Below are 26,191 nucleotides of genomic sequence, written 5' to 3'. Positions count from 1 at the left end.
TTTTTTTTTGTGGGGGAGCGTACTAAACTCTGAAAATCACTCTCTAAACATGCATATTTGTAAAGGACTGCAAGTTCTGGAAACCTCTGAATAGTTAAGATTAGCTTCAGATAGTCATCTTTCAAGTTACTTTTCTCCCCAGTGTAACTTTTTAAAGATGTATATCTGTCTTTACCAATTTTCCACTGTTAGTCAAAAACCTTTCCCAACAGACAAATGCTAATATTTTAATTTCTTTGCTGAATCTGGATTCCTGGTGTACTTCAACACTGGAGTTTTCTGAGCTATTATATTCTGGAAAGTACCATGGTAGAGAAATGTGTTGCTTTTTTACTTTAAGAAATAAGTCTAGTGTCCATTAAAGACACTAGAATGATAGTATTGGAAACAGGAATGTTCTATTTATGTATAGAACAGATAGATAGAGCAGAGGCAGTGCAGGCATCCCATAGGACATGCCTGCTGTTCCTCTAAATCTATTGTACCTGCTGTATCACAAACAATCTTGGACATAGCCCACTGAGCTATCAATTATCCTGTGCATTATTGCTTAATAATGCCAGTGAGGACTGCCAAGCCAAAAACCAAAGGCTTTATGCTTTCAAATTGCTTCTGATACTGAGAAATCCAATTGTACAATTCAACAGTTCTGTTATTTTACTCCTGTAAATTAGTCACCTAACATTCTACTTGCCCAGTTACCTGTGGAAAAGGTAGGCAAGTAAATCTTGTGCTTGAAAATAAAAACCAAAGTATGTCTAAATTGAGTGTGAAATGTACAAAATAAGTACAATGAAGGTAACTCATTGCATATTTTATCTGCAACTTGTTCTAATATAATTTTACTTTCCTGTTGAGAAGATACCAGTAAGCTTTTTCCAAGAACTGATGCACAGTGGGATCTACTGCAGCAGCCAAAAAACTGAATTCATTCACTAGATAACAGTGATTCCCAAAGTGCATTTTTTTATGTTATCATTTAGATTGACTGTTCACATAGGTGAAAACAACTGCTAACTTTATTATTAAAATATGATTTACTGTTTTGGTGTTACCAATGTTGCATTGAACAGACATAACTGCAAATATTGCTAATATTTGCACCTCTGTTTGACCTCTATTTTATGACTGTTCAGGTGGATGATAGTTAGTGGTTCTACTTCAATGATATCTAGTCTCTTAATATAAAGATATCCAGTCTGTTAAAAATCAAAGCAGTAAGCCATTCTTATCAAATATAACTTGTATTTATAAGAGTGATCTGCAAGTCTTCTGTCCAAAACAACATTTGTAACATGGTTTGTTGAAGTAATTTCCTTGCTGTCAGACATCTGTCTCGGAGCCTAACTGAAAATGTTCAGGGTCAGTAACCTAATTTATTTATGGTCACCTTATTAACTTAGGGTAAGCTCATCTTTCTGTGTCCATCTCTTTCTAGAATTGCTCCCTCTTGTACCCACATCAGATTAGACTCTTACATTTAGAGCCTGTCACTGATCTTCAATCACGCTTCAAACGAGCTCTTTCCTAAGTTTCCATTTTCTTCCTTTTCTCCATCCTGGTACAACAAGGGACCATTGCCATTGGTTCACTATTAAATACATAGCCATTTGACCCCGGGTCAGCCTTGTTCCCTTATACTTGTTACCAGGATATATGTAACTAAATGTGATGGGAGCTTTCTTACTTTGTTTTTAAGAGGGTTTCCATCTGTTGCGGCAGATCTCTGAAACTCTTTAAATATATAAACGTTAATTTTAAAAGGATGAAAGAGGGGTAAGTTTTCAAGTAAACCAGACTTAAGAATACTATTCATATACCTTTTCTAAAGTAGGTAGCTAGAATACTTTTATTACAATAATATAGTTAAGATGTTATTTTTATTTGAAGCCCCTGTTTTCAGACCCAAATAACTTTCTGGAAAAAATTAGTCTGAGCTTGAAGTTTTAATGCTTGTTCTCATTTCAAAAGTGAGACACTTGCCTTTTGTTTAGAAAAACAGGTAAAATTCTATGTGCTTTGAGGTGGTAGTGCATTTGGGGGAGGGGATGGGCACAAAATGTTTCCATGCGTAGAAAAAAGTTTAAGACTTATTTAAATATTTGCATAACTCAAATGGCTTTTTTAAAGATATCAAATCTTTATGTATATAGTCATATGGAATGTTTGCAAGTCTGAAAAATTAGAGAAATAAAGATAATGACTAAAAAAGTACTGTGTATGCGCAATATGTCACTTATTGATTTAGGTGTGCACAAATGTATAATCTTAAAGGCTTTTCTGTTAGAACAATAAACCTGTGGGCACTATAAAACCCAGGAAATTTGAATTTAGACAGTGGGGCCATGAGAGGCTTTCAAAGATGTGTAGCCATTCTGATGCAAATTTAAAGGTGAGATTTGACTTGTATTCCTCACACACACCTTTTTAAGATGCTGACAGCAGATCAGCATATATGCTCTTCCTTCCAGAGGTTGGAAAATTACATGTGCAATGAGACTGTATTTTAATTAATTGTGCGTGGACTATCTCCTATTTGACAGTTAGCTGTTCCTTTCACACTTGTTCCTGCATTTTCTTAACACTTTTGGTTCTTCCTCTTACCTCCCGAGTACTACTTTGGGACTTCTCCAGTATTCCTTTGAGTCCCTATGGTTCCATCCTTGATTCCTTTATCATCTGCCTCCATAGCTTCTTTCTGCATGTCTCAATCAATCACATAGATTCAGCTGTCACTTCTATCCTGATGATTTCTAGATATACTTCTGTCTCTAACCTTTCATTATTTCTCTAGTCAAGCATTGCTGCATTTTTCTAATAACTCCTCTTGGATTGTCAGCTGCTTCCAGCTCAGTTTCTCCAAGAATTTGCTTTTTCACTCAAGCCTTTGTTTCCATTGTTGTTGACAAAACCACCATTTTCCTGTCACCCTGTCTCTAGTCTTGATATCATCTTTGACTTCTAATACCTTCTGCCCTATATCTAGGCTCACAGACTTCCGCTGAGGCAATTTCCCCTCCACCCTAAAATATTAAAATATTTATTCATGTCTCCACTATTGTAACTATCATTTCTCTGGCCTCCCACAACTTCTTAACTCTCCCCATTTCTCCAAAACTCTACTACTAGAAACTTCCTCTTTGATAGCTCTAACCACATCTTCTTTTCCTCCTTCTCCATCCCCTGTTCCTTCACTGGATTCTTCTTGTATTCCAGAACAAGTTCAGATTTCTTCCCTTCATAGCTCTGCACCGTCCTATGCTTTATTTCATCCTAACCCTCTGTTGTTCTCTACAGATCTTTTATCTTTTCCTTCTCTGGTGTGCCCCATACACTACTCTTAAAGGTAACCTGTAAAGGGAGAATTGTACCCTTTGTTTCTTCTGATAGATAAAGAGTATCTGAAAGTTTGTTGTCTTCCTTCTGCTTATTTTATACCTGTTAGAAATTTCAGAATATTGAGACATTGGTTTTGGTGAGTTTCCTTGGGAGGACTCAGAACTGGAATGGAGAGTTTTTCACATGCTTAATTGAGAGAAGGGGGGTGTAGAAAATTTGCCATTGTCCATCTAGCCCAGTGTCCTGTCTTCAAACAGTCGCCAATGCCAGATGCTTCAGAGGGAATGAACAGAAAAGAGCAATTATCTAGTTATCCATCCTCTGCCATCGAGTCCCAGCTTCTGGCAGTCAGAGATTTTAGCGATGTCTGGTTAAATCTCTGACCATTTTGGCTAATAGCCATTGATGGACTGATCCTCTGTGAACCTAGCTAGTTCTTTTCTTAGCCTGTGGCATCCATGATATCCCATGGCAACAAATTCCACAGGTTGACCATGCGTTGTGTAAAGATTTTTTTACATTTGTTTTAAACCTGCTGCCTATTAATTTCATACAGTAGAACCTCAGAGTCACAGACACCTTGGGAATGGAGGTTGATTGTAACTCTGAATAAGACATTATGGGATGCTCCTCAGGGCAGACTGCTTGGAGGGGGTCTCACATCTGAGCTTGAAAACTTCAGATGCTTTACTTCATACCTATAAGGGGCTACCCAGTGCATGGGGTGGAGACAGGCAGCTGGTTCTGGCCCCCTGGCTGCAAGGGTGATGAGCAAGGCACACTGTAGAACTGAGGTGTCAGTGGGCGCGGGGTGCAGGCTATCGCTTTTTAAAACTGAGCTGCTCCTCCAGAGCACACTGGGCAGGCATGAGCTTGAGTTTGGGCTCCAACAACAAACACTCCCAGGTAGGTTCCAGCAGGAGCTCAGGAAGTTTCTTTCCCAGGCTCAGACTGAGCATGCAAGCTTGTCCCTCTTGGCAGGGGAGAGGACTTCGTCCATGACTTACAGGAAAGCAGCAAGACTCCAGGGTTGCTCTTGCCAGCTGTGCCCCATGTGGCAAGGTGGGGATGGGGGACAGGCAGCCCAGATGTGCCTATCTTTAAGATGCAATATAGGCACAGTACAGTATTTCCTGGTTTGTTTGTGTGTTTGTTTGGTCTCCACTGCTGCCTGATTGCTTACTTCTGTTTTCACATGGGGTTCAGTTAACTGGTCAGTCTGTAACTGGTGTTTGTATCTTCGAGGTTCTACTGTAGTTTCTGTGTTATGTGAAGGGGAAAATAATACTACCCTATTCGCTTTCTGCACACCAGTCATGATTTTACTGACCTTTATCATATCCCCCCTTAGTTTTTTTTCTTTTCTAAGCTGATCAGTCCCAGTATTTTTGACCTCTCCTTGAATTTCTCTCTCACCTTTTTCCTGTTAGAACTACCCTTGCTCTACTTTTATGTACTCGTGATCCTGTTCTGCCAAATGACGATAAAATAACAAAAGGCGAAAATCCTTGAAGCTAATGAGACCTACGAAACATGCCTGTTTTGAATTATTGTTCTTCCTGTCCCCATCATCTGTTGTAATAACTCTTATGTTACCTCTAACTTAGAAGATGAGCTCCTGGGGCCAGCTAATGTGTTCTACTTCTTCTGAAGTGTCAGTCATACATTGTAAAATAAATGATAAAATGAGCGTGAAGTTAAGTGGTTTTCATTGAGAAATGCCCCTACTCAAACTCCATTTCTTCATTCATGAGGGGTGAATTAGGAAATAGTGGACAACATGTTTTTAAAACAGGACATGCTAAATCTGTTTCCATGTATTTATTTAAACCATTCTTTGCAAAGCAGGAAGACTCCTGTGATTTTAACAGTTGAGATACTGACCGAAAGCCTCACAGAATCCAAGTAGCTGTCGTGTCATCAAGCTACATCTTGAGTTGTCTGGGAGATACTCTGTCTGCAGGTGGCTTAAGAACTAGACGCCTTGGTACCACCCTGGGGTCAGCTTCAGTGCTGCTAATTGACTTGTTCGCCCCTCCAAATAAACACTTTTCACATTTTTCAATTTTAAATACCCAGAATTCTATGCAATTTGTTTTACCAACATAGCTTTTACGGTTTTTAATGAGAAAATCTGGATTCAGAGTTAGACACTGAGCTTTTCTACACCTGTATTAAATTGGCACACAGCTTTTCTGTGCCTGTTTTGCAAAACTTTTCCACATTGTAACACATCTGCACAAGGCTAAAAAGTATTAATTTCTTGTTACTCTTGTTTTGTAGATTAACGCCGTACTGTTTTGAAGGTGCCAGAAGTAGGTTGAATAAAGAATGCTTTGAGTAAGAATTTGACAGCAAACTAAACAATTTTGCAAAATTCCGTTTGTCCAAAGCAAGTAATTTTTCATTTTTTTTTAAACTTGGAAGTAAAATACCAAACTTTTCATTTTCATCAGTCATCTTGCAATAGGGCAGCTGAATAGATTTTTCTACCTCGGTTGTTGAATTTTGCAACCATTTTGCAAGCTGGGTAAGAAGAATGAAAACAATGGCTGATTGGCAATGGTATTTTCTTTTCCTCCTACCCTTAAAAATGTGTGCCCTGTTACACAGAGATTGAAAAGTTAAAGCTTTTAAAATGCATTTTAATCCCTTATGAGAACATACGGAACTAGAAGGATAAACAGTGTATATTACCTTATAACGCTTGGACTGCAAGATAACTTGATTTTTAATCTAAACACATTTTTCACAAACACACAAAAAGGGTTACCACTCTGCATCTGTTCTGGTATGGAATCATGTTGCATGTCATGCACTACTTAAGCTCTTTAGAATGCTCTGGAAATAGTAAATGCAACTGGACTATGTTCAAGGCATGGTTTAGGTGCTGTTATCTAGCAAAACTGGTTTTCAACGAATCAGTGCGCGCGCACACACATATCTAATGTTGAAGGTGTAAGTCCTTATTTTTATCTATATCAGTAACTTCAAAAATACAAAATATGGGCTTGGACCATTTCAGGTTAGCCCACTGCTTATGCTGCAACAATTTTTAATGATGAAAGGGATGGTTGTTAGGTTGATAGACCACAACTGACCTATTGTGCCAGTGAACTTATATGATAATTATATATTACATATGTAACTTGTTTAATGTAGTTTGGTTTTCCAAAATAATTGAAAGAAGGATTACTTGACAAATGTGGTCTTGGAGGAAGCTGAAGCTGTTTTGAACTTTATAATAAACTGCTGTATATGAACTATCTGTCAGTATTGGTGTCTCAGAAATTGCTGTGTCATTCTGTTCATTAGTACTGTTTATATTACTGTAGTTCCTAGAAGCCCTAATCTTGGGTTTTCATAGTTTTTCCTTCCCATGTTCACCCCATTTCCAGAAGACAGAGGGATCTGGGGGTTTTATTGTTTGTTTTTAATTTATCCTCTAATGCCATCTCAACATGAATAGGTAGGGTAAGTAGGTCCCTCATTGTCCCCTTTTTCACATAGGTGACCACAGAAGTGCCCATGTTCAGCCCTTCTTGGTTATTGCTTTGGGTGCTTTAGAAATGTGTGCAGAGGCTACCAATAAATAGGACACTATCGTGTACAGTGGAGTCCAGCAGAAAGTTTTTGATCAGTGACTAAAATCTCATTAAACTACCTTTTTAAATTTACTTATTGATATATTTGTGTGTAAATAACATTCTCCCTTGTAGTCAGACAGCAGTTTGTCTGATCCATTTAGTGATGCAACAGTCCAATATTTGCTCTTGATTAATTAAAAATAAAGATTAAATCTACTGTTGTCAATAAACAGATCTCTGTAACTAACTGGTAAATTCAGTGCAGCAGGAAGCTGAGGGTTAAATTTTCAATAAGTGCACAGGTGAGCATGCAGTAGAATGCTTCTGTGAAAATAATAGCTGTGGGTTAGGCAATTAGTCCAGTTAAAAATAAATACTGTTGCACATCTAACAACTCCTGTGTGTCCAATTCCACAAACAAACTCTCCAGTTTTCAAACTATTTAAAAATATATTTTGGCCTTACAGAACACTAATCAATATACTCTTTTAATGTACAATGGCCTTTATAAACAAAATGAAAATTCGTATCCGATGAAATCCAATTTTTCTAATGCTGAGATCAGTGTTGGTTACATTAAAATGTGAAAAGAAATTTTACAAATCACATTTTAACTCCCTACAAATATTTTGTTGTTTACAAGCCTTTACCTCTGAAATGCTTACTGTACACAAGTTTGTTTGTTTGTTTTTAAAAAAAGTCCTAACTCTCTTAACTGCCTGCAAAGGATATTGTCTTTTGTTGTTTCCAAATTTATGATGACAACCAGATTTTTGTGACTTCTATGATCACATACTTGACATAATTTGACTTTGGGTGTCTCTCAATCTTTTTTTTCTCCTCCTTTTCCAAAATAAATTATACTAGCCAGATACTTATCAACTTTTTAGTGCATCGTATAAGGCACATTTATTAGAACTGTTAGGTAGAATCTAGGTGATTTTTTTTTGTGTGTGTGCCATTTTATTATAGTGAGAATGGTAGGTTGAAATGCAACTTTCTTTAAACCCCCTACTTAAGTTGCTTATAACTTACTCAAACCAATTAATTGGGGACTGGAAATTTTTCTGTACTTGATCTTTACCCAGAAGAGAGTGTTTCGGCAAGTTTCAGCGGAATTCATTCAGATATTTATTAGTTCATTATGTGTAAAATATGTACTTTCCCTATATGTTCTGAGCACAGGTTTTGCACAAACATAGAGACTAGATCAATTTCCTTCAAGATTGTGTTGTTTTATGGCTGTTAATGAGATCTAAGGAGAAAACTGCGTTTGAAGGAAATTGGTTCAGTAGTTTTGAAGTAGTGATCATTGAAAGCATTTTCACACACAAAAAGTAGGAATTTTTAAGTTTCTGTGCTCAGTCTGTTGTCTAGGACATTAGGGTGTACATGACCAGTAGGCTTTGGCCTTTTTTCTGCTCCATTTCTACTGGCTTTGAATATTGGGAGCACTGTGAAGCACTTTAGTGTAATTTGCTGGACTTCAAAAGTTTAAACCTTACAAGCACTTTCAGGAGTTTCCAGTGTGGTTGTGACACCCTGGAGGCCACATGAATTAAAGTAATGAATACAGTGTTGCAAGGCTGATCTCCTTTGTTCTATTCTCAGCTCTGCTACTACAAAACTTTAGAGGACACTTAAAAACTACAATAAAAAGTAACCACTTATTTGGGGCTTTGAGATAGTGCTGTCAAATGCACCTTGGGGATAGTTTGTTTGTTTCTTTCGTTTGTGTGGATCTTCAGCACAGCAACGGGGGGGAGAAAAACATTTTTAAAAATAGGAAAATAATATTAAAACCACCAAAAATTAGCAGTGGATACCCAGGGACATGTTTTGTAACTGAAACTTAACTCATTTTGAAACTGATCACATTTCAGAAACTGACCACATTTTTAAGTAGCACAATGGAGCCCCAACCTCCTTGGCCTTTAAGTGCTACTGCAATGTAAATGTTAAATAATAAGAATAAAGTGACAGTATATCTTTAATACTTTACTCTTAGCACTTTACACACATTTAAGTGGACTTTGTAACACTTTTAGGAAGTGGGTAACTATCACTACACCCATTTTACAGATTGTAAAATTATTGCTCAGAAAAATTAAGGATTTGTCTAGATAAGGGAAGTTTACACTAATATAATTAGCAAGTTTCCTTAATTGATACAAGCCCTCCATTGTTCAAGATCACATGGAAAATTAATATTAGAACCAGGTTTTCCATTTGTGTCTCTATCTGCTAGGCCCATGTATATTGCATTAGATAAACCTTGCCTCCCAGCCAGGTCCTTGAACTTCCCGCTGCCCTAAACATGAAAAATGTCTAATAAAAATGCTTTGCAATTATATAGTGTATTTTCATCTGTAGCTCACAAAGCTCCTTGCAAAGAGGGTACCACATTACAGATTGTGTGAGAAAAATAACTCACTTGCCCGATTTCACACAACAGATCCAGGCTTTCAGGCAATGGCCTAGCCAATCCCACTGCAGTGCCATTCAGGCAAATCAGTCAGTTTTTCTTCATAGTGCATAATATCACCCTTGGGCATGGGGAAGGGCTTATAGATCTTCCCTTGAGTACATGGGAGGCAGTAAACTTATATGCTGCTGCCCAAACAGTTAGCCACAGAGGCCCTCTATCTCCTGCCCTCAAGCCCAGGGGTGCATAGTGCAGCAATCCTTAAAGAGGACAAGCTTTTTCTTTCCTCTGCTGGCCTAAAGTCCATCCCACAGTATTTTGTGCCTATTTACCCTTCTGTAAAACAGACTATGCTTATATCTGACTTTTCCTCTGTAGATTTTAAAACAATTGACAAAACTAGATAAACTTGAGTGGCCCTATTCTACAGATCAGTAAGCATCAGATACAGAGATCTGTGGTTTAGCAGATTTGCTACCTTAGATAAATATATTCTGTTTCCTGCCCCAAACTTCCTGTGTAAATTTTAACAAGTCCTGTAACATGTCATGAGCTTCCATATTAAAATAATGTAGAATTGCTCCTTGATGGGTTCAGGGGATACAGTTTAATTTATAAGTCACTGAGACCCAGGTGCATATGTAGTACACAGTTAGCATTTTGGCAACATGTGCAAAGGACTAATTTTTAACTTGTAACTTCAGAACCATTTCATTTAATTACTTGAAATTTATGGACAAAATCCCATTGTATACTAACAGTGATCACAAAAACTATGACTAGAAAATATTTTTCTTGTGCTTTGTTAGAAGATCAGTGAAGATTGGTCTTATAATGGAAACCTGGTTGCAGACTTAGTTATGGAGGGCCAGCGATCTCTCCATATAATTTGTGTAGCTGTGCTGAATAATGGAAGAATCTTTGTGCTCTGAGAAATGCTAATTCTATATTCTGACTCACCTAAATAATACTCTACTTATGTTCGTCCAGCATTGTAGGCACCTTTCCCCATTATGAAGGCTCATGGTGGATTCTTTGTCATTGGCAACTTTTACATCAATATTGGATGTTTTTCTAAAAGATATAGTCTAGGAATAAAATTGGGGAAATTATGTGGCCTGTGTTATACAGGACATCAGACTAAATCAGGGGTTCTCAAACTTCATTGCAGTGCGACCCTCCTTCTGACAAGAAAGTTACTACATGACCTGGAGGGGCGGGGGGGCAGAGCCCAAGCCCTGCCACCCTGTTGGGGCGGGTGGAGGGAAAGAGGGCCTCAGGCCAAGCCCTGCCGCCCCAGGTCGGGGGAGAGGGAGCTGGAGCTCAAACCCCATTGCCCCAGGTGGGGGTGGACCTCAGGCTTCAGCTTCAGCCCTGGGTCACAGTAAGTCTAATGCTGGCCCTGGTGACCCCATTAAAATTGAGTCACGACCCACTTTGGGGTCACGACCCACAGTTTGAGAACCGCTAGACTAGATGATGACAGTGGTCCCTTCTGGCTGTGGAATAAATGAATTCTCGCCCCCCCTCCCCCCAGTAATTTATTAACATTATTCAAATGTGTAATATTGAAAAAAAACAATAGTAATGTTTCAATAGTCATGCTAGCTAATACTATTTATTTTGGATTTATTTAAATCAAAATATCTCCTCCTGCTGAAATAAGGCAGATTTTTCAGAAGAGTTCAGTTTCTATTTAGGCACCTTAATAAAGTAGCCAGGTAAGCACTTAGAAAACCTGACCACTTCACTTAGATGCCCAGTTAGGACTGCTGCTTGGTTCTGAAGTTTTTTGGGAAATCTGGCCCTTGACATGTCAAGCAAGTAGCTGTATGATCCATCAGGGAGACTAGGATGCTATTTACATCTTTCTGATTGGGGTGATGTGGGAGCAGCAAAGTCTGCTGTTTATAAGACATTTAATGTAGCTTGAAATTTATCCTGAGACCAAAAAGAGCAGGGTTTTTTTGTGCTTTTGTTACTTACTTACTTAAAGCTTACTCCAAAGAAGAATAAACTTTATTACAGAAATAGCTGTTTTATATGAAACTTCAGGTGTCCTGTATCAAATTAGTATAGTTTGAAAAGTATTTTATCCTTCAAGTATTCAGAAAAAAATACAATTTTTTTTTTTCATAAAAGATGGCGGACTTTGACACCAGTTGGACAGCCTATACCAGGAACAAGATTCATTGCTTTCAAAGTGCCTTTGAAAGGGGTATGTATAAAGTGCTGTTTGTCAGTCTGTATTAATTGCAGTGTGAAGAATTATGGAAAATAGCATTCACATTCATATGCGAACTGCAGAACAGATTCAAGGTGAAAAATTACAGAAATTATTTTTCTATTAAAATTAGTATTTAGCACATTCAGTCCTTTTCCAATGAGCTTTCCATAAACTAAAGATGCTATTCGCTTTTCTTGTGTAGACTGGTACTTGGTGTTACTGAGTATGTTTACTTATCTCTTATACATCATGACTTTCTCAACCAGTCTCATTAGGCTGACCTCACGCTTGGTAAGACAACTCCCATCTTTTCATGTATTTATACCCTCTCCACTATTTTCCCCTCCATGCATCTGATGAAGTGGGTTCTAGCCCACAAAAGCTTATGCCCAAATAAATTTGTTCGTCTCAAAGGTGCCACAAAGGACTCCTCGTTGTTTTCACCAGCTAATCTGCACCATTCATTTAATCATTTTAAATTACAGAATTTAGTGCTTCTGGAGTGCGTCAGTTCAGGCTTGAGCCCAGTCTTTTGCATCTTCTGAAACTGCTGTAACAAGAGTCCTACTTGTGGTGGTGATTTTTGTGATGTGGATAACTGTCCATTTGACATAAAGCAGAAATTAATTTCACATACATGATGATCACGCATTAAAGGATAGTGGTCACTGGACCACTTTTGAAATGGTGACTATAAATGTATGTCTCCGTATCCTGTTCCTGTAAATTGCACAGAAATGGACAAAAGAAGTATATTTTAAAGAAACGTTTTAAATGCTCTCTAATGGTATGTAGACAGCATCTTGTATGTAAATTCCATCTTAATCTGTTTCACATGGTTGGCCAGATTCTCTGTTTTGCTGAGCTTATGCTGGTCAAAGCAGAGACTGGAAGCTGTCATGGAGCTGTTTAGGCTTCCTGATACTTTGCCTGGCCCTGATGCTCATTAGAGAATTTTTTGCTGCTGTCTACATTCTTCTTACACTCACTTCAATCCTGATAAAGACCTTGCTTCAAATATATAGGAAAAAATTATCTTAATGCTAAATGACAAATTTATGTTGCATCCAATAACATGAGTGACAGAGGAGAAAGCAAACAGGCAGGGAAAAATAAGTATCCCCAACATTTGTGGGAAGAGAAGGAAGCCAGTAAGCTATCCTATCAGAGCTCCCTAGTTTTTATGTAGAATAGACCAGTTGTTTGGGATTTTTTGCAGAGCAAGTGGGTAAGATTTTTGTATTTTGTTTTGCTTATTGACATCAATGTTAAATTTGTATGTGTTCAAGGAATTACTTTAAATTGTTATATTCATTCTTCATTGTGCAAGACTTTTTTCTTGATATGAAATTAGTGCTTATTGCGCTGGAGCTGCTGCCATATGATAGCCTGCCTTATCCATGTTATCTGTTGTCATCATATCATACAATAAAATCATTAACTTATTTTGGGTCATCAGTTCCATCTCAATGTAGTTTTTGAATCCACACAATACATTGAATGCCTATGTTTCTTCTTGTTCTTGATTCATTTTATAAGAGGCAGATGTTTCTATTTTTATTGGAATTTGTAAAACACAGTCTTCATTTTCCTTTTTCATCACAGGCAATTAACCAGAGACTTACTCCAACCCAGAAATTTACACCCAAAGACCTGATTGCTGCAATGAAAGCCCTAAATGTGGAACTTGGATTAATTATTGACTTAACATACACCACACGGTATTATGAAGTTAAGGTAATAGTAAAGGAGTAATAGCAGAATTAAATGCACAATTACTGCTACCTTTTATCTTGTGTTATTTAATGTCAATCTAGAAATTGTTATGTTGGAACAGACAAGTGAACCATCTAATCTGGTGTCGTGTTTCCAGCAGAAGTTTATGCAGAATTGTATCATGAAGGAAATAACATCTTAACCTCAGCTAGCGTTCACTTATGGCTTCATTCAGGAACTTTACTAGCATTTGATCATTATATTTATTTATAGTACTGTAGTTCCCAGATTCACTGATTAAGACTACTATGTTGGCACAAACACACAGAAAGACATGGCCCCGCCCTGAAGACAGATGCTATATCTAAATCTTTTTAAAAATATAATATTTCTTTCACTATTATGCTGTATGAATGGATTCCACAGGTTAACTCTACACTGATTTAAAAAAAAATTTACATTGTAATTGCGAGTATCCTTTTAATGTGCTCTTCATGAAGAGGATTTGAATGGCAGTACAAGCTTCCTTAGTCAATCCCACCAGCGTGCATCTACTGTAACCAGGAGGTATTGAAAGGGTATTGAAAGTTCAGTCTCCATTACAAACCTAGATCTCTTTGCTTGAGGTAGCCCTTTTGTTGGGAAGAGTCAATTTGCTATGGCAGTTTTTGTGAGTACAGTTTTTCTAATATAACTATGTAATGATCATTTTCAATCACTACTGATTGATTTGAACAAGTGACTTGCATCTGTTTTTTTTTTAATATATTGTTTATAAGTTTTATGGTGGTACAAGATTTTAATGACTAATGATTGTTGCTGTTTTTTTCTCCTTGTTGTTGCTAGGATTTACCTAAAAGTGTGCAGTATAAGAAACTGTATACTGTTGGACTTGAAGTCCCCGATAATGCTACTATTCTACAATTCAAAAAATGGGTCAGAAAGTTCCTTTGGGAAAATGCAGGAAATGGTAATTAACAGCATTTTTAATGCTATAAAAGACCAAAATGTTACTTAAATCTTCAATGTGTGATTTATTAATCACAATAGATATTCACTTCTACAGGTCAGGTTTCTCAAACTTTTTCATAGTGTGATCCAGTTTTGTAACTTCATAATCTCATGGACCATCTCCTATCCCTTTTGCCACTCCAAAATGCTCATATCAGCTACAGCATTTATTACACGGACAGCCTTCCTAATAGTGTCATGTTTTTAGCTGTATTTAATGTGATGTGCCTGCTGGGAACAAGGAGAGCTAGTACCATGTGACCAGCAGGCAATTCATGGATCACTGCTGATTCACAGACCACAGCTTGAGAGCCACTGGCATAGTTCTGTGTATAAGAAATAATACTTTTCATAACACTTTCTGTGTTTTTGTAATTGGACACAATCAAGGATTTTCTGATCATACTTTTTCTTCTTTCATTGTGATCTATAAGGTAGCCTTACCCTGTTGAAGGCATGTAATGTGATAGCCTCCTGTCTGATCTCCACCCTCTGCTTCATAGCAGAACCACTTAGTAGTGTGACCTTGAGTTCTCTGAATTAGGAGTCAAGGACATAGCTCAAGAGCATGAAGATGTCATTTAGCTAATTGGTTATAAAGTTTAGTAGCTACGGGGCATCATGTTAAGATATTTTGATGGTAGCTGGATACTCCTTTGCTCTCATGAAGCTAGTAATTCTTTAAGAGCATGATACAGTTATAGAGGTGATTGGGAGTTTACATAGTGTTTGTGCAGAGCTGTTGCACAGTTCTCCCCAGGCTGGTGTGACAGCTGTATGCATGGAAGAACTCTTTGCACACATCCTGCTACAACCTACATGTATATCTCTTTTTATCTTTCCCTTAGTACTGCAGGCTCTTGCACAACTCCGTTCAGCATCTTTTGGAACAAATCTTTACTGGCAGCTGAGAGTCATTCAGCTGTGTGCCTGACTCAGGAGACTGCTCTGTTGAGCCCCTCCTGGTTTCTTACTGTGATAGCTCTGTAATGGTTTGTGTCAGAAAATTTCCATTGCCAAAGTTGCTCTACCTCATTGTACTGCTCTGCCTCAGATAAGATGTATGCTTCTGTTGTGGATAGCCAGTTTGCAGGTGGATGTAAATCTCAGATACCAGAGCCCAAATTTGAAGTGTTGGAAAAGAACGATATTCTGAGATGGTTCTTTCTTATCCCTTTAGTTAATGTTCTGGCTCCTTGGTTGCTGTTTTTGGCTTATGAACTGAAGTGTAGGGAGTTTCTGTCCTGCATAATCTAATGATTTAGATGTGACAAAGGCATTCCTTTTGGGGCCCTTTGGGTCGGAGTGTTTTGTTCTGAATGTTGGTCAGAACCCCAACTTCCTAGTTTGCAGCTGGATCAAGAGACACAGCTTTCTCCAAAGTTTGACTAGAGATGGCAATACAAAGCAAGAAGCTAAATGCACTGCCTCCGCAATACCTCAGGCATCTGCCATCCCAGGAGTAATGGGCCAAATTTAGACCCGCGTACTTGGATCCCTCTAGTAGTGCATTTCATTACCAGTAGGCTGCCAGGCTGACTTCAGTGTTTTTGCTTTTGGAAGGGTTCAGGAGAATCTGTAAGTGAACTCCTTGTGAAAGTAAGTTTGGTGGCTGTTTAAACTTGCCCTCAAAGTCAGTCATGTTTTGTTCTAGTCACTTTATTCAGTTTCGTTATCACAGTATGGTTGATGGTTATCTAGTCAGGCAGCTTTTCTTATCACCAGTTTTCTCTTTCTTTTTTCTGTGCCCTGCCTGGACTAGTTTAGGTTGGGAAGTGGGAAGCATTGAGTTAACTGCTGCTACAAATCCAGCAGGAAGAACATAAATTCTGGATATATATCCTGATGTGTACAGGCTTAATAGTAATAATTTTTCAAACAGCAAACATGCTCACTGAAACTGTTTTAGTGTAAACAATAAATGGCTTCTGTTTTGCACTCATTATTTTTTGGTATTTTCATTTTTTCACACTTTTTTCCTTTGTAATAGATAAACTCATTGGAGTTCATTGTACCAATGGAATTAATAGAACTGGCTACCTTATGTGTAGGCAAGTATTACATGAAAATTCAGATAATTTTTTAAATTAGAATAGTATGTTTATATCAGTGATAATATATACCTTTATAATAATTCAGCCATGTTTTTTGTCAGATACCTTATTGATGTTGAAGGTTGGGATCCAGAGACAGCAATTCAAGGTATTTCGTAAAACTTGAACAGAACATGAGGCTCTGTGTCTACAGTGGTTCTGTGACAGCTACCTCATACTTAACTCCTGCACAGGTTCCCACAGATTAATCCATCTTCCTGCTGCTTCCATGCCTGGCAGTATTTGAGTACCATCAGATCTGAACCACATCAAGAGGACAGTTCCCTCTCTCCAACCCAATTATAGGTTTTGAAGGTTTCTGTGTATTGGTGCAATCATAGTAACAACTGCAATAGTTACAGTTGGAAAACAGTTTACTGCAAAAATGTCAGTCTGCTGCAATTTAAAACTGAGTCACAGGAATCAATAGTGAACTTACTTCAGGTTCACTGTGCCACGGTTTACATGGAGCCCTGACTGACCACATTATATGGAGTTGTGTTCCAAGCATGTTTAACTGCACCCGCTAATCTTTTTACAATTTTCTTCAGCTTTTGGTGATGCTAGAGGTCATCGTATGGACGGTCTTGTATACCTAACAGATCTCAGAACTCAGCCAATGAGAAGGTAGGCAAAGGCTTTTAATTACATAATTGAAGTTGTCAAATGCAGTTCCTTGCATTGTCAATGCTTGGGTCATATTTAAAATGTTGCCTCTTGTCCTATTACACAATCAGTGCTTATCTTTGAAGACTTCTGTTATGAATGGTATGAAGTGTAATTTTCCCCTTAGGTTTATCTTATAAATGTACATCATGCAAAGGGTTCTCTTTTAAAGTTGATTTTTCTTATTAAATTCTTCTGTTGTTGTGTCCTACTTCCTTAGGTGCATTCAGCAGAGTTATAAATGGGAAGGAGCAGCTGGCAAAAAATTATTGGTGAGGGGCCCCTTAACTCTGGAATTCACTCTCTCCTCTTAGCCTGCCAGAGTCTGGATCTGTTAACTTTTCCGGATATGCTGTCTAGGGAATTGCCATTCCAGAGCAGACCTGTGGTCTATCTAGCCTGCTCTCTTGTTTCTATCAGTGGCCAGTACCAGGTATTTCAGTGGAAGATGCAATAGACCCTGCAGCAGACTGGGCCCGGAAGGGAAGATTCTTCCTAGCCCATCTGTCAGTAGCAGACTTATGCCTTGAAGCAAGAGGATTTATATTCCTTATTTTAAACAAATCCAATCTAATGTAACTGTAGATGTCTTTCTAATCCATCTGTTCTCCAAAAACTCTTTTGCCTTTTTGATATCATTGTAGCAGTGAAGTTGTAAGCTCTCTTGGTTTTTTAATTATATTTTTTGGCCTGTCAGTTTCACTGAATGTCCCTTGTTCCTGTATTATGAGAATGTAAATAGGGAAACTTTTCTGTACTAAAAAGAAAAGGAGTACTTGTGGCACCTTGTAGACTAACAAATTTATTTGAGCATAAACTTTCGTGAGCTACAGCTCACTTCATCGGATGCATTCAGTGGAAAATACAGTGGGGAGATTTATATACACAGAGAACATGAAACAATGGGTGTTACCATACACACTGTAATGAGAGTGATCAGGTAAGGTGAGCTATTACTAGCAGGAGGGGAACCTTTTGTAGTGATAATCAAGGTGGGCCATTTCCACCAGTTGACAAGAACGTCTGAGGAACAGTGGGGGGGGTGGGGAAATAAACATGGGGAAATAGTTTTACTTTGTGCAATGACCCATCCACTCCCAGTCTCTAGTCAAGCCTAAGTTAATTGTAGCCAGTTTGCAAATTAATTCCACTTCAGCAGTCTCTCATTGGAGTCTGTTTTTGAAGTTTTTCTATTGAAGTATTGCCACTTTTAGGTCTGTAATCGAGTGACCAGAGAGATTGAAGTGTTCTCCGACTGGTTTTTGAATGTTGTAATTCTTGACATCTGATTTGTGTCCATTTATTTTTTTACGTAGAGACTGTCCAGTTTGGCCAATATACATGGCAGAGGGGCATTGCTGGCACATGATGGCATATATCACATCGATAGATGTGCAGGTGAACGAGCCTCTGATATTGTGGCTGATGTGATTAGGCCCTATGATGGTGTCACCTGAATAGATATGTGGACACAGTTGGCAACAGGCTTTGTTGCAAGGATAGGATCCTGGGTTAGTGGTTCTGTTGTGTGGTTGCTGGTGAGTATTTGCTTCAGGTTGGGGGGCTGTCTGTAAGCAAGGACTGGCCTGTCTCCCAATATCTGTGAGGGTGATGGGTCGTCCTTCAGGATAGGTTGTGGATCCTTGATGCGTTGGAGAGGTTTTAGTTGGGGGCTGAAGGTGATGGCTAGTGACATACTGTTATTTTCTTTGTTGGGCCTGTCCTGTAGTAGGTAACTTCTGGGGACTCTTCTGGCTCTGTCAGTCTGTTTCTTCACTTCAGCAGGTGGGTATTGTAGTTCTAAGAACGCTTGATAGAGATCTTGTAGGTGTTTGTCTCTGTCTGAGGAGTTGGAGCAAATGCAGTTGTATTGTAGAGCTTGACTGTAGACAATGGATCATGTGGTGTGGTCTTGATGAAAGCTGGAGGCATGTAGGTAGGCATAGCAGTCAGTAGGTTTCCGGTATAGGGTGGTGTTTATGTGACCATCGCTTATTAGCACCATAGCATCCAGGAAGTGGATCTATTGTGTGGACTGATCCAGGCTGAGTTTGATGGTGGGATGGAAATTGTAGAAATCATGGTGGCATTCCTCAAGGGCTTCTTTTCCATGGGTCCAGACGATGAAGATGTCATCAATGTAGCGCAAGTAGAGTAGGGGCATTAGGGGATGAGAGCTGAGGAAGCGTTGTTCTAAGTCAGCCATAAAAATGTTGGCATACTGTGGGGCCATGTGGGTACCCATGGCAGTGCCGCTGATTTGAAGGTATACATTATCCCCAAATGTGAAATAGTTATGGGTGAGGACAAAGTTCAGCTACCAGGTTTGCCGTGACATTATCGAGGATACTGTTCCTGATGGCTTGTAGTCCATCTTTGTGTGGAATGTTGGTGTAGAGGGCTTCTACATCCATAGTGGCCAGGATGGTGTTTTCAGGAAGATCACCAATGGATTGTAGTTTCCTCAGGAAGTCAGTGGTGTCTCAAAGATAGCTAGGAGTGCTGGTAGTGTAGGGCCTGAGGAGGGAGTCCACATAGCCAGACAATCCTGCTGTCAGGGTGCCAATGCCTGAGATGATGGCGCGTCCAGGATTTTCAGGTTTATGGATGTTGGGTAGCAGATAGAATACCCCAGGTCTGGGTTCCAGGGGTGTGTCTGTGCGGATTTGTTCTTGTGCTTTTTGAGGGAGTTTCTTGAGCGAATGGTGTAGTTTCTTTTGGTAACCCTCAGTGGGATCAGAGGGTAATGGCTTGTATCATACTTTCATATGGGAAGGGGTGATGTAGTTGAGGGACAATTTTGCAAATAACCATGGGGCTTTGTCCCAACGGTCAACGAGTCATATTGTATGTCAGTGAAGTATATTTTCTTTGCCTTTTTCTATCAGCCTCCTCAGAAAAAAATAAACTGAATTTCTCCCAGATGTACACATAGTCCTGTCTTGAGCGCAGGGGACTGGACTAGATGACCTCTTGAGGTCCCTTCCAGTCCTACACTTTTATGATTCCCTAGCTTTCCAGCACTCCCATAATGCCAGTTTATTTCCACAACTGGAAAAAAAATGTACATACTTTCTTTCAACAGTATTTTTAATAAAGGAAATTTTACATTAAATGCTTTTATTTTCCCTAGTAATCTTGGAATGGATGTATGGGATCCTGATGAAGATATTATACCCCCACCAAATGTAATGGAAGGACCTGTAGATAGGTTCCCAAATGAAGATTTTCCTGGGTAATTGGCAAAAATATTACATTTTTAAAAAGTGTACTGTGAAAGATAACTATTGGAATAGTTACATTGGTATTCTGTTCTATTTTCAGTACTAGTAATTCAGTATACCTATTTTAAATTAAATTAAGGTTGTGATAAAAAGATAAAGCAAGAGAATACTAGGACAGGATCTCTTCCGTTACAAGTACTTTGGATTCACTGGGGCAATTTTTATGTGGTAAAAGTTTTTATCCTTTGGTTTTGGAAGAGACATGTATTGTATCTCCTGTTCCTCGATAACATTCTAGTACAGTAGTTTGTGTATGAATTTTCTTGTTAGTTTTCTATGGGGTTATTTTGGGTTTGCTTGTCTCTGAAAAAAGTGATATGGAATTATAGTGGTTTTCACAGTCTTGACCAGTGGTTCTCAAATTTTTGTATTGTGACCCCCTTTCACACAGCAGGCCTCTGAGTGTGACCCCTCCCTTATAAATTAAAACCACTTTTTTTTTCCATTTAACACTATTACAAATGCTGGAGACAAAACAGGGTTTGGGAATGGAGGCTGGCAGCTCGTGACCTCCCATGTAATAACCTTGCAGCCCCCTGAAGGGTCACGACCCCCAGTTTGAGAACCCCGGTCTTGACAATAGAATATGTTTTATAATATAATTAGAAAGACAAGGTGGTTGAGGTGAAGTAATATCTTTTTATTGGGTCAACTTCTGTTGGTGAAAGAGACAAGGTTATAGAATACATATAATATATACTACAATTAGATAGTTTAGACTGTTAATATTTTAGTATCTTTATATTTGAGTGATAATGTCTTTTCTCAGTCCTGAATAGTTTAAAAAATGCTACTTTGTTTGGATGGCTAACTTGAAATATTTATAACATAAATACAAATAAGCTGTTTAAAAATACTAATTTTCTTCACAGGCCGGGGAAAAGATTAAGAATTTATGACGATGACCACTCTCACAATGATTTACAAGGACAGATACAGTTGAGAGATTTTGATTTCATTAACAAGGGACCGGGACAAAGACGAAGACCATTTCATGACCACCAATCTCAGGATGATTTACAAGCGCCAATGCAAATGAGAGATTGGGACTACAACAGGGGACCCGGACAAAGGCGAAGACCTTTTCCTGACCACCAGTTTTATGATGACTATCAAGACGACATGCAGCTGAAGGATCTAGATTTCAGTAACAAGGGGCCTGGACAAAGACTGAGACCTTTTCATGGCCACCAATTTCATGATGACTTACAGGGAGACGTGCAGTCAAGAGACTTTGAGTATGTTAATAGAGGCCGTGGACAAAGGCAGAGACCCTTTCCTGATCAGCCATCTCACAGTGACTTACAGGATGACATGCAGCTGAAAGATTTTGACTTTGTTAACAGAGGCCGTGGGCAGAGGCGAAGGCTTTTCCATGATCACCAATCTCATGATGAATTTCAGGCACAGATGCAGTTGAAGGATTTAGATTTCATCAACAAGGGGCCTGGGCAAAGGCTGAGACCTTTTCACGACTACCAAACGCATGATGACTTACAACCACAAATGCAGTTGGGAGATTTTGAATTTGTTAACAAGGGCCGTGGGCATAGGTTGAGACCTTTTCATGACCATCAGCCTCACAATGACTTACAAACAGAGATGCAATTGAAAGATTTTGATAATAGGGGTCCTGGACAAAGGCGCAGACCTTTTCATGACAATCAAGGTTATGATGACTTGCAGGAACAGACACAGTTGAAAGATTTTGATTTTGTTAATAAGGGGCATGGACAAAGACTGCAACCTTTTCATGACCATGACGACTTGCCACGTGAATGGTGTTCAGACAGGTGAAGTATTGTTTTGCTGTTATAGCAGATTTAGGGAGTAGCAAGTGTTGTTCCTCAGTATATTATTATATGACATTTTTGGGATAACGAGCAATTAGGTTTTTTTCCTCCTTTTACTCATGTAATGGTTTGCAGAATCAGGCCCTGAGGTTGGGAAACTGATCTCCAGAGTATTTCTGTACTTTCTTAAATTAGAGAGTAGAATTAAAATTAAAGCACATTTCCAGTAACTCCTCAGAATCACCTTGAGACAAAATGCTGCATCTCACTTCATTTTATACTGAAGAGGTTTGCATCTGAAAATCAGTCCTCAGGACTGAAGGTAATGTTAATCCCTTTAACCAAGTTGAGGTAATCAGCAAAGGAGTGAGGAAGTGTTGGATTTCAGTTGCTTATTTCATAAGTAATGTCTACTAGCAAACCTCTCATTTAAGAACTGTAAATCCTTGAAAACTCTCTAAAACAAATATGCACCTTGTTAATACAGCTGTTGGGTTCAAAAGTAAAACCTTTGACATAAAATTTGCAGCAATATTCTTTATACTTTTTATATTTATTTAAAAATTTATTTAAGTATTTGGGAGTGCTATAATTTAAAAGACTTATTTCTGTCCTTCACTTTTGTTTTACACAATTTAAATGATCAGGGATATTAGAGCATTCTTCTGAGACTTTATAATTTTGATATTGCTAAAATAATATTATTATACTCTCACTTATATAACTAAGACATTCCTTTCATGCTAACTAATTTTGGTTACTTTTTTAAAAAAAATCTAAAAGAACTTTCACTAGAATTACTGAATTATTTTACACACTTGTCTTTCTTAACATGTACTTTCTTCGTTTCTTTCAGAAATCGGTCATTTTCCTCCCATGAAAATTTACCAGAACCTCACTTTTCTTCTTCTCCTTCACGTCACAGAGATTACGGATCTGATAATGATGATTTCAGTAGAAGTTACAGGTAAATATCAGCATTCATATATTGCATATCAATCTACGTACTCGTCTACACATTACCATCCCTTTGCCACCATGACCATAGAAATTTAAATTGGATGTGCAGTTGTCAAACTAGATATTTGTTCTCGCTAAACTGCAATATAAGCAATATATAATGGAAATGTATTATGAAATTCATACATGTGTATAATTATATCTGATAATGGAGGAGTTGTTATAATATACAGTGCTTGTTACCGGAATTTTAGATACCAGAGACAGTAAAGTTGCACATGGGTCTGAAAATCAGGATTTTGAAGTACGTACTCTGGCTATCACTGGGAAATCCTTATCCTGGTAGCATGGTTTTCACAAATCATTCCATTGTAAAGGAACAAAAGCTTATATGTGGTCTTATGCCATATGTCTGTTGTTTTTTTTTTATTACAGGCATCAAATTAATTGGCAAAAAACAAAATCCTGAGTTTAATGTGCAGCAAAATAAATTGGTTAGTCTCTAAGGTGCCACAAGTACTCCTTTTCTTTTTGCAAATACAGACTAACACGGCTGTTACTCTGAAACCTATGTTTTTCATAACACTGATGCTCATTAATGCAATCATATTTTTAACTAGAAATTATTTAACACTCCCTACATGGTGAACTCATTCTTAAAGCAAAATAAAAACTTGGGATATATTCTTCTTCAAAGTTCTTCCATCCTGCTGTCATATAGCACACAGCTCAAATCGGCACTGAGGGCCCAATCCAAACACCAGAAAAATCAGTAGGAGTCTTTCCATTGACTTTCTGAGAGTTGGACCAGACCATGAAAGCTATTTAGAATCTGATAGAAGACTTTTTTTCATTTGTGTACGTGATTTGAATGTGTGATATTGAGACCAAAAAGTCCCAAACTTGCAAACTAGCTAGTTAGAAACAGAGAACACTGCATTCCAAGGACCAGTTAGGACATGACTGACCTAAACAATCCAAATCTTGTGAATCTGGTTTCATAGTCCCTCATAATTCTCAGTTCTAATTCTCTAACTAACATTAACACCAGTTGATGAAATTATTCACTTGCGTTAAGTATTTTACAGGATTAGAACCAGAATTCTCAAAATCTGCAGGTGATACTGAACCTGAAAATGAGCAAAATTATGAGAGACAGTGAAACCAGATACAAAAATATTTGGATTGATTAAATCAGTGGTTCCTAAATGTGGTTGTTGGAGTGCTGGCCATCCTCTTTGTTTCTAGTTGCTACATTGCATTAAATGCTGCAAAAGTTACACTGAATTCATATTACTTTTTCATGTGAACAATTGGGATGATGTAATCATGAATAGGACAGGGGGTGGTGTTCTATGTGAATATGAGGGAGGTGTTTCACAAGGCAGTTTCTCTATTTAAAAATGTAGTCCATGCTATGACACAGTTTGAGAACCTCTGATGTAGGTAATTGGATAAGAGGTGGCAAATGTAGTACAAAGAAGGTAAATATGAAATACTATAACTTACCCTGGGAGCCAAGATATGGTATATATGCTAAATTCATAGATTCCAAGGCCAAAAGGGAGTATTGTGATCATCTAGTTTGATGCCCTTGCAGGCAATAGAATGCCCCCAAAATAATTCCTAGACCGTATCTTTTAGAAAAACATCCAATTTTGATTTAAACGTTGTCAGTGATAGAAAATCCATCACAACCCTTGATAAATTGTTCCAGTGGTTATTTATTCTCACCATTACAAATTTTTTGTGACCAGAGAGATAGAATACAAAGCAATGTTTGTGTGTGTACACACCCTTATAATATATGCCATATGGTACTTATTAGATCCTAAGTCAACATATCATAGGAACAATATTATTGTAATAGAGAACATGCAGTACAGTGCTACTATTATGTATTCCAAAGGAAAGATAAAGTGGATGTTGATTTTTTTCCCCACATTATTTAGGGGCTTAAAACTAGAAACATGATCCAAAATTGAAGGAACTATTAATAGGGAACTCCTGGTAGAACTACCTTACAGAAAGGGTAGTCAACTTAATTCAAAAGAAGGCAAATATTACAAATACGAATAAGTTAACACAGGTAAATTTGTCTCTAAGAACGAAGAAGGGTATTGAGGAGAGTAATGAAGTTGCAATGTAGTATTAAGATGAAGCATTAAAAGGCAAGAATTTGGAGCTAGATGACTTTTTCCATTTCCAGTGTACTAAAGGGTAAATTACTTACCTATAATTTCTTTTCAAAGGTACACCATTTTAGAATTTAATGCCAATTATCGTTATTGAAATATTGTATATCTAAGAATTGTACAGTTAATATTTGGTTTTATTATAGTAATCGGCCTAGCTGTCCTGAAGATAATAGGAGAACACGTCCTTCAGATGAATTTAACAGAGGGGGGAAAAACAGATTTGCGCCATATTCTTCACGCACAATGCATCTGTCCTCATCCATACACCAGGAAGATGATTCAACTGATTATGAAAGGAAACCTTTTCAAGGTGAATTTACAAGAGATATGGAGCAAGGCAAAAGATTACCCATTGTAACAGTTGATTACAATTATGGTTTGCCATTAGATTACAGACCTGAAGAGGAGGAGAGAACACATTATGATTTACCTCCAAGAGAGCGCTACAACTGGAACTGAATAAAAAGAAAGCATTTGCTCTGATTAAACCTGTATTTACCCATTTTACTTTGTATGTGGACCAAGGTTTTTTTTTTACGAATTAGAAAATTCAAGTTTCAATGTTAAGAGAACTTGTCTCTACTGTAAGACTAGTTTCTACTGACGTGTGGTTCTTTACATTTATGAAATAGTGTGTGTTAAGTATATTTGGAGACAAATCCTCAATACATGGGAAATTAAAATAGTCCTTGTTTCTAGTGAAATTGGAATCCTATATCCTAAAGTAAACAGCTGACAGTGGTTGTGTTTTTGTTTAACTTTCTTTAAATGCAAATAATTTCAGGATGCAAAACTTGTAATAAAACCTAAAAATCTGCATCATAAACTAGACTAGCATTTGAAATGATAGAAAACTTACTATGAAAATTAATAAAGCGGAAAGTAATGTCAA

At 37.9% G+C, this 26,191-nt stretch overlaps 1 protein-coding gene across 8 annotated transcripts in view; it reads left to right on the top strand.

Moving 5' to 3' along the window:
• Window positions 1-26,191, top strand: part of LOC140914913 (uncharacterized) — a 31,954-nt gene extending 5,763 nt beyond the window's left edge. For 3 of the 8 annotated variants that reach the window (XM_073353936.1, XM_073353932.1, XM_073353934.2), the window contains 10 exons: window positions 11,494-11,569; window positions 13,184-13,315; window positions 14,141-14,264; window positions 16,296-16,356; window positions 16,461-16,507; window positions 16,950-17,025; window positions 20,198-20,299; window positions 21,221-22,141; window positions 22,998-23,108; window positions 25,443-26,191. In XM_073353936.1, coding sequence (XP_073210037.1) covers window positions 13,244-13,315; window positions 14,141-14,264; window positions 16,296-16,356; window positions 16,461-16,507; window positions 16,950-17,025; window positions 20,198-20,299; window positions 21,221-22,141; window positions 22,998-23,108; window positions 25,443-25,758 — 1,830 coding nt within the window. In that variant the 5' untranslated portion in view covers window positions 11,494-11,569; window positions 13,184-13,243 and the 3' untranslated portion in view covers window positions 25,759-26,191. Of the gene's footprint in view, window positions 1-5,622; window positions 5,680-5,702; window positions 5,905-6,785; window positions 6,809-11,493; window positions 11,570-13,183; window positions 13,316-14,140; window positions 14,265-16,295; window positions 16,357-16,460; window positions 16,508-16,949; window positions 17,026-20,197; window positions 20,300-21,220; window positions 22,142-22,997; window positions 23,109-25,442 lie in introns of those variants that run through there. The other 5 variants (XM_073353930.1, XM_073353931.2, XM_073353935.2 and 2 more) reach the window with 4 other exon arrangements.

This window comes from Lepidochelys kempii, chromosome 7 (genome assembly GCF_965140285.1).
Source record: "Lepidochelys kempii isolate rLepKem1 chromosome 7, rLepKem1.hap1, whole genome shotgun sequence".
Lineage (NCBI taxonomy): Eukaryota > Metazoa > Chordata > Testudines > Cheloniidae > Lepidochelys > Lepidochelys kempii.
The sequence above is the reverse complement of the archived record's forward strand: the minus strand, read 5'-3'. Positions and strand labels throughout refer to the sequence as shown.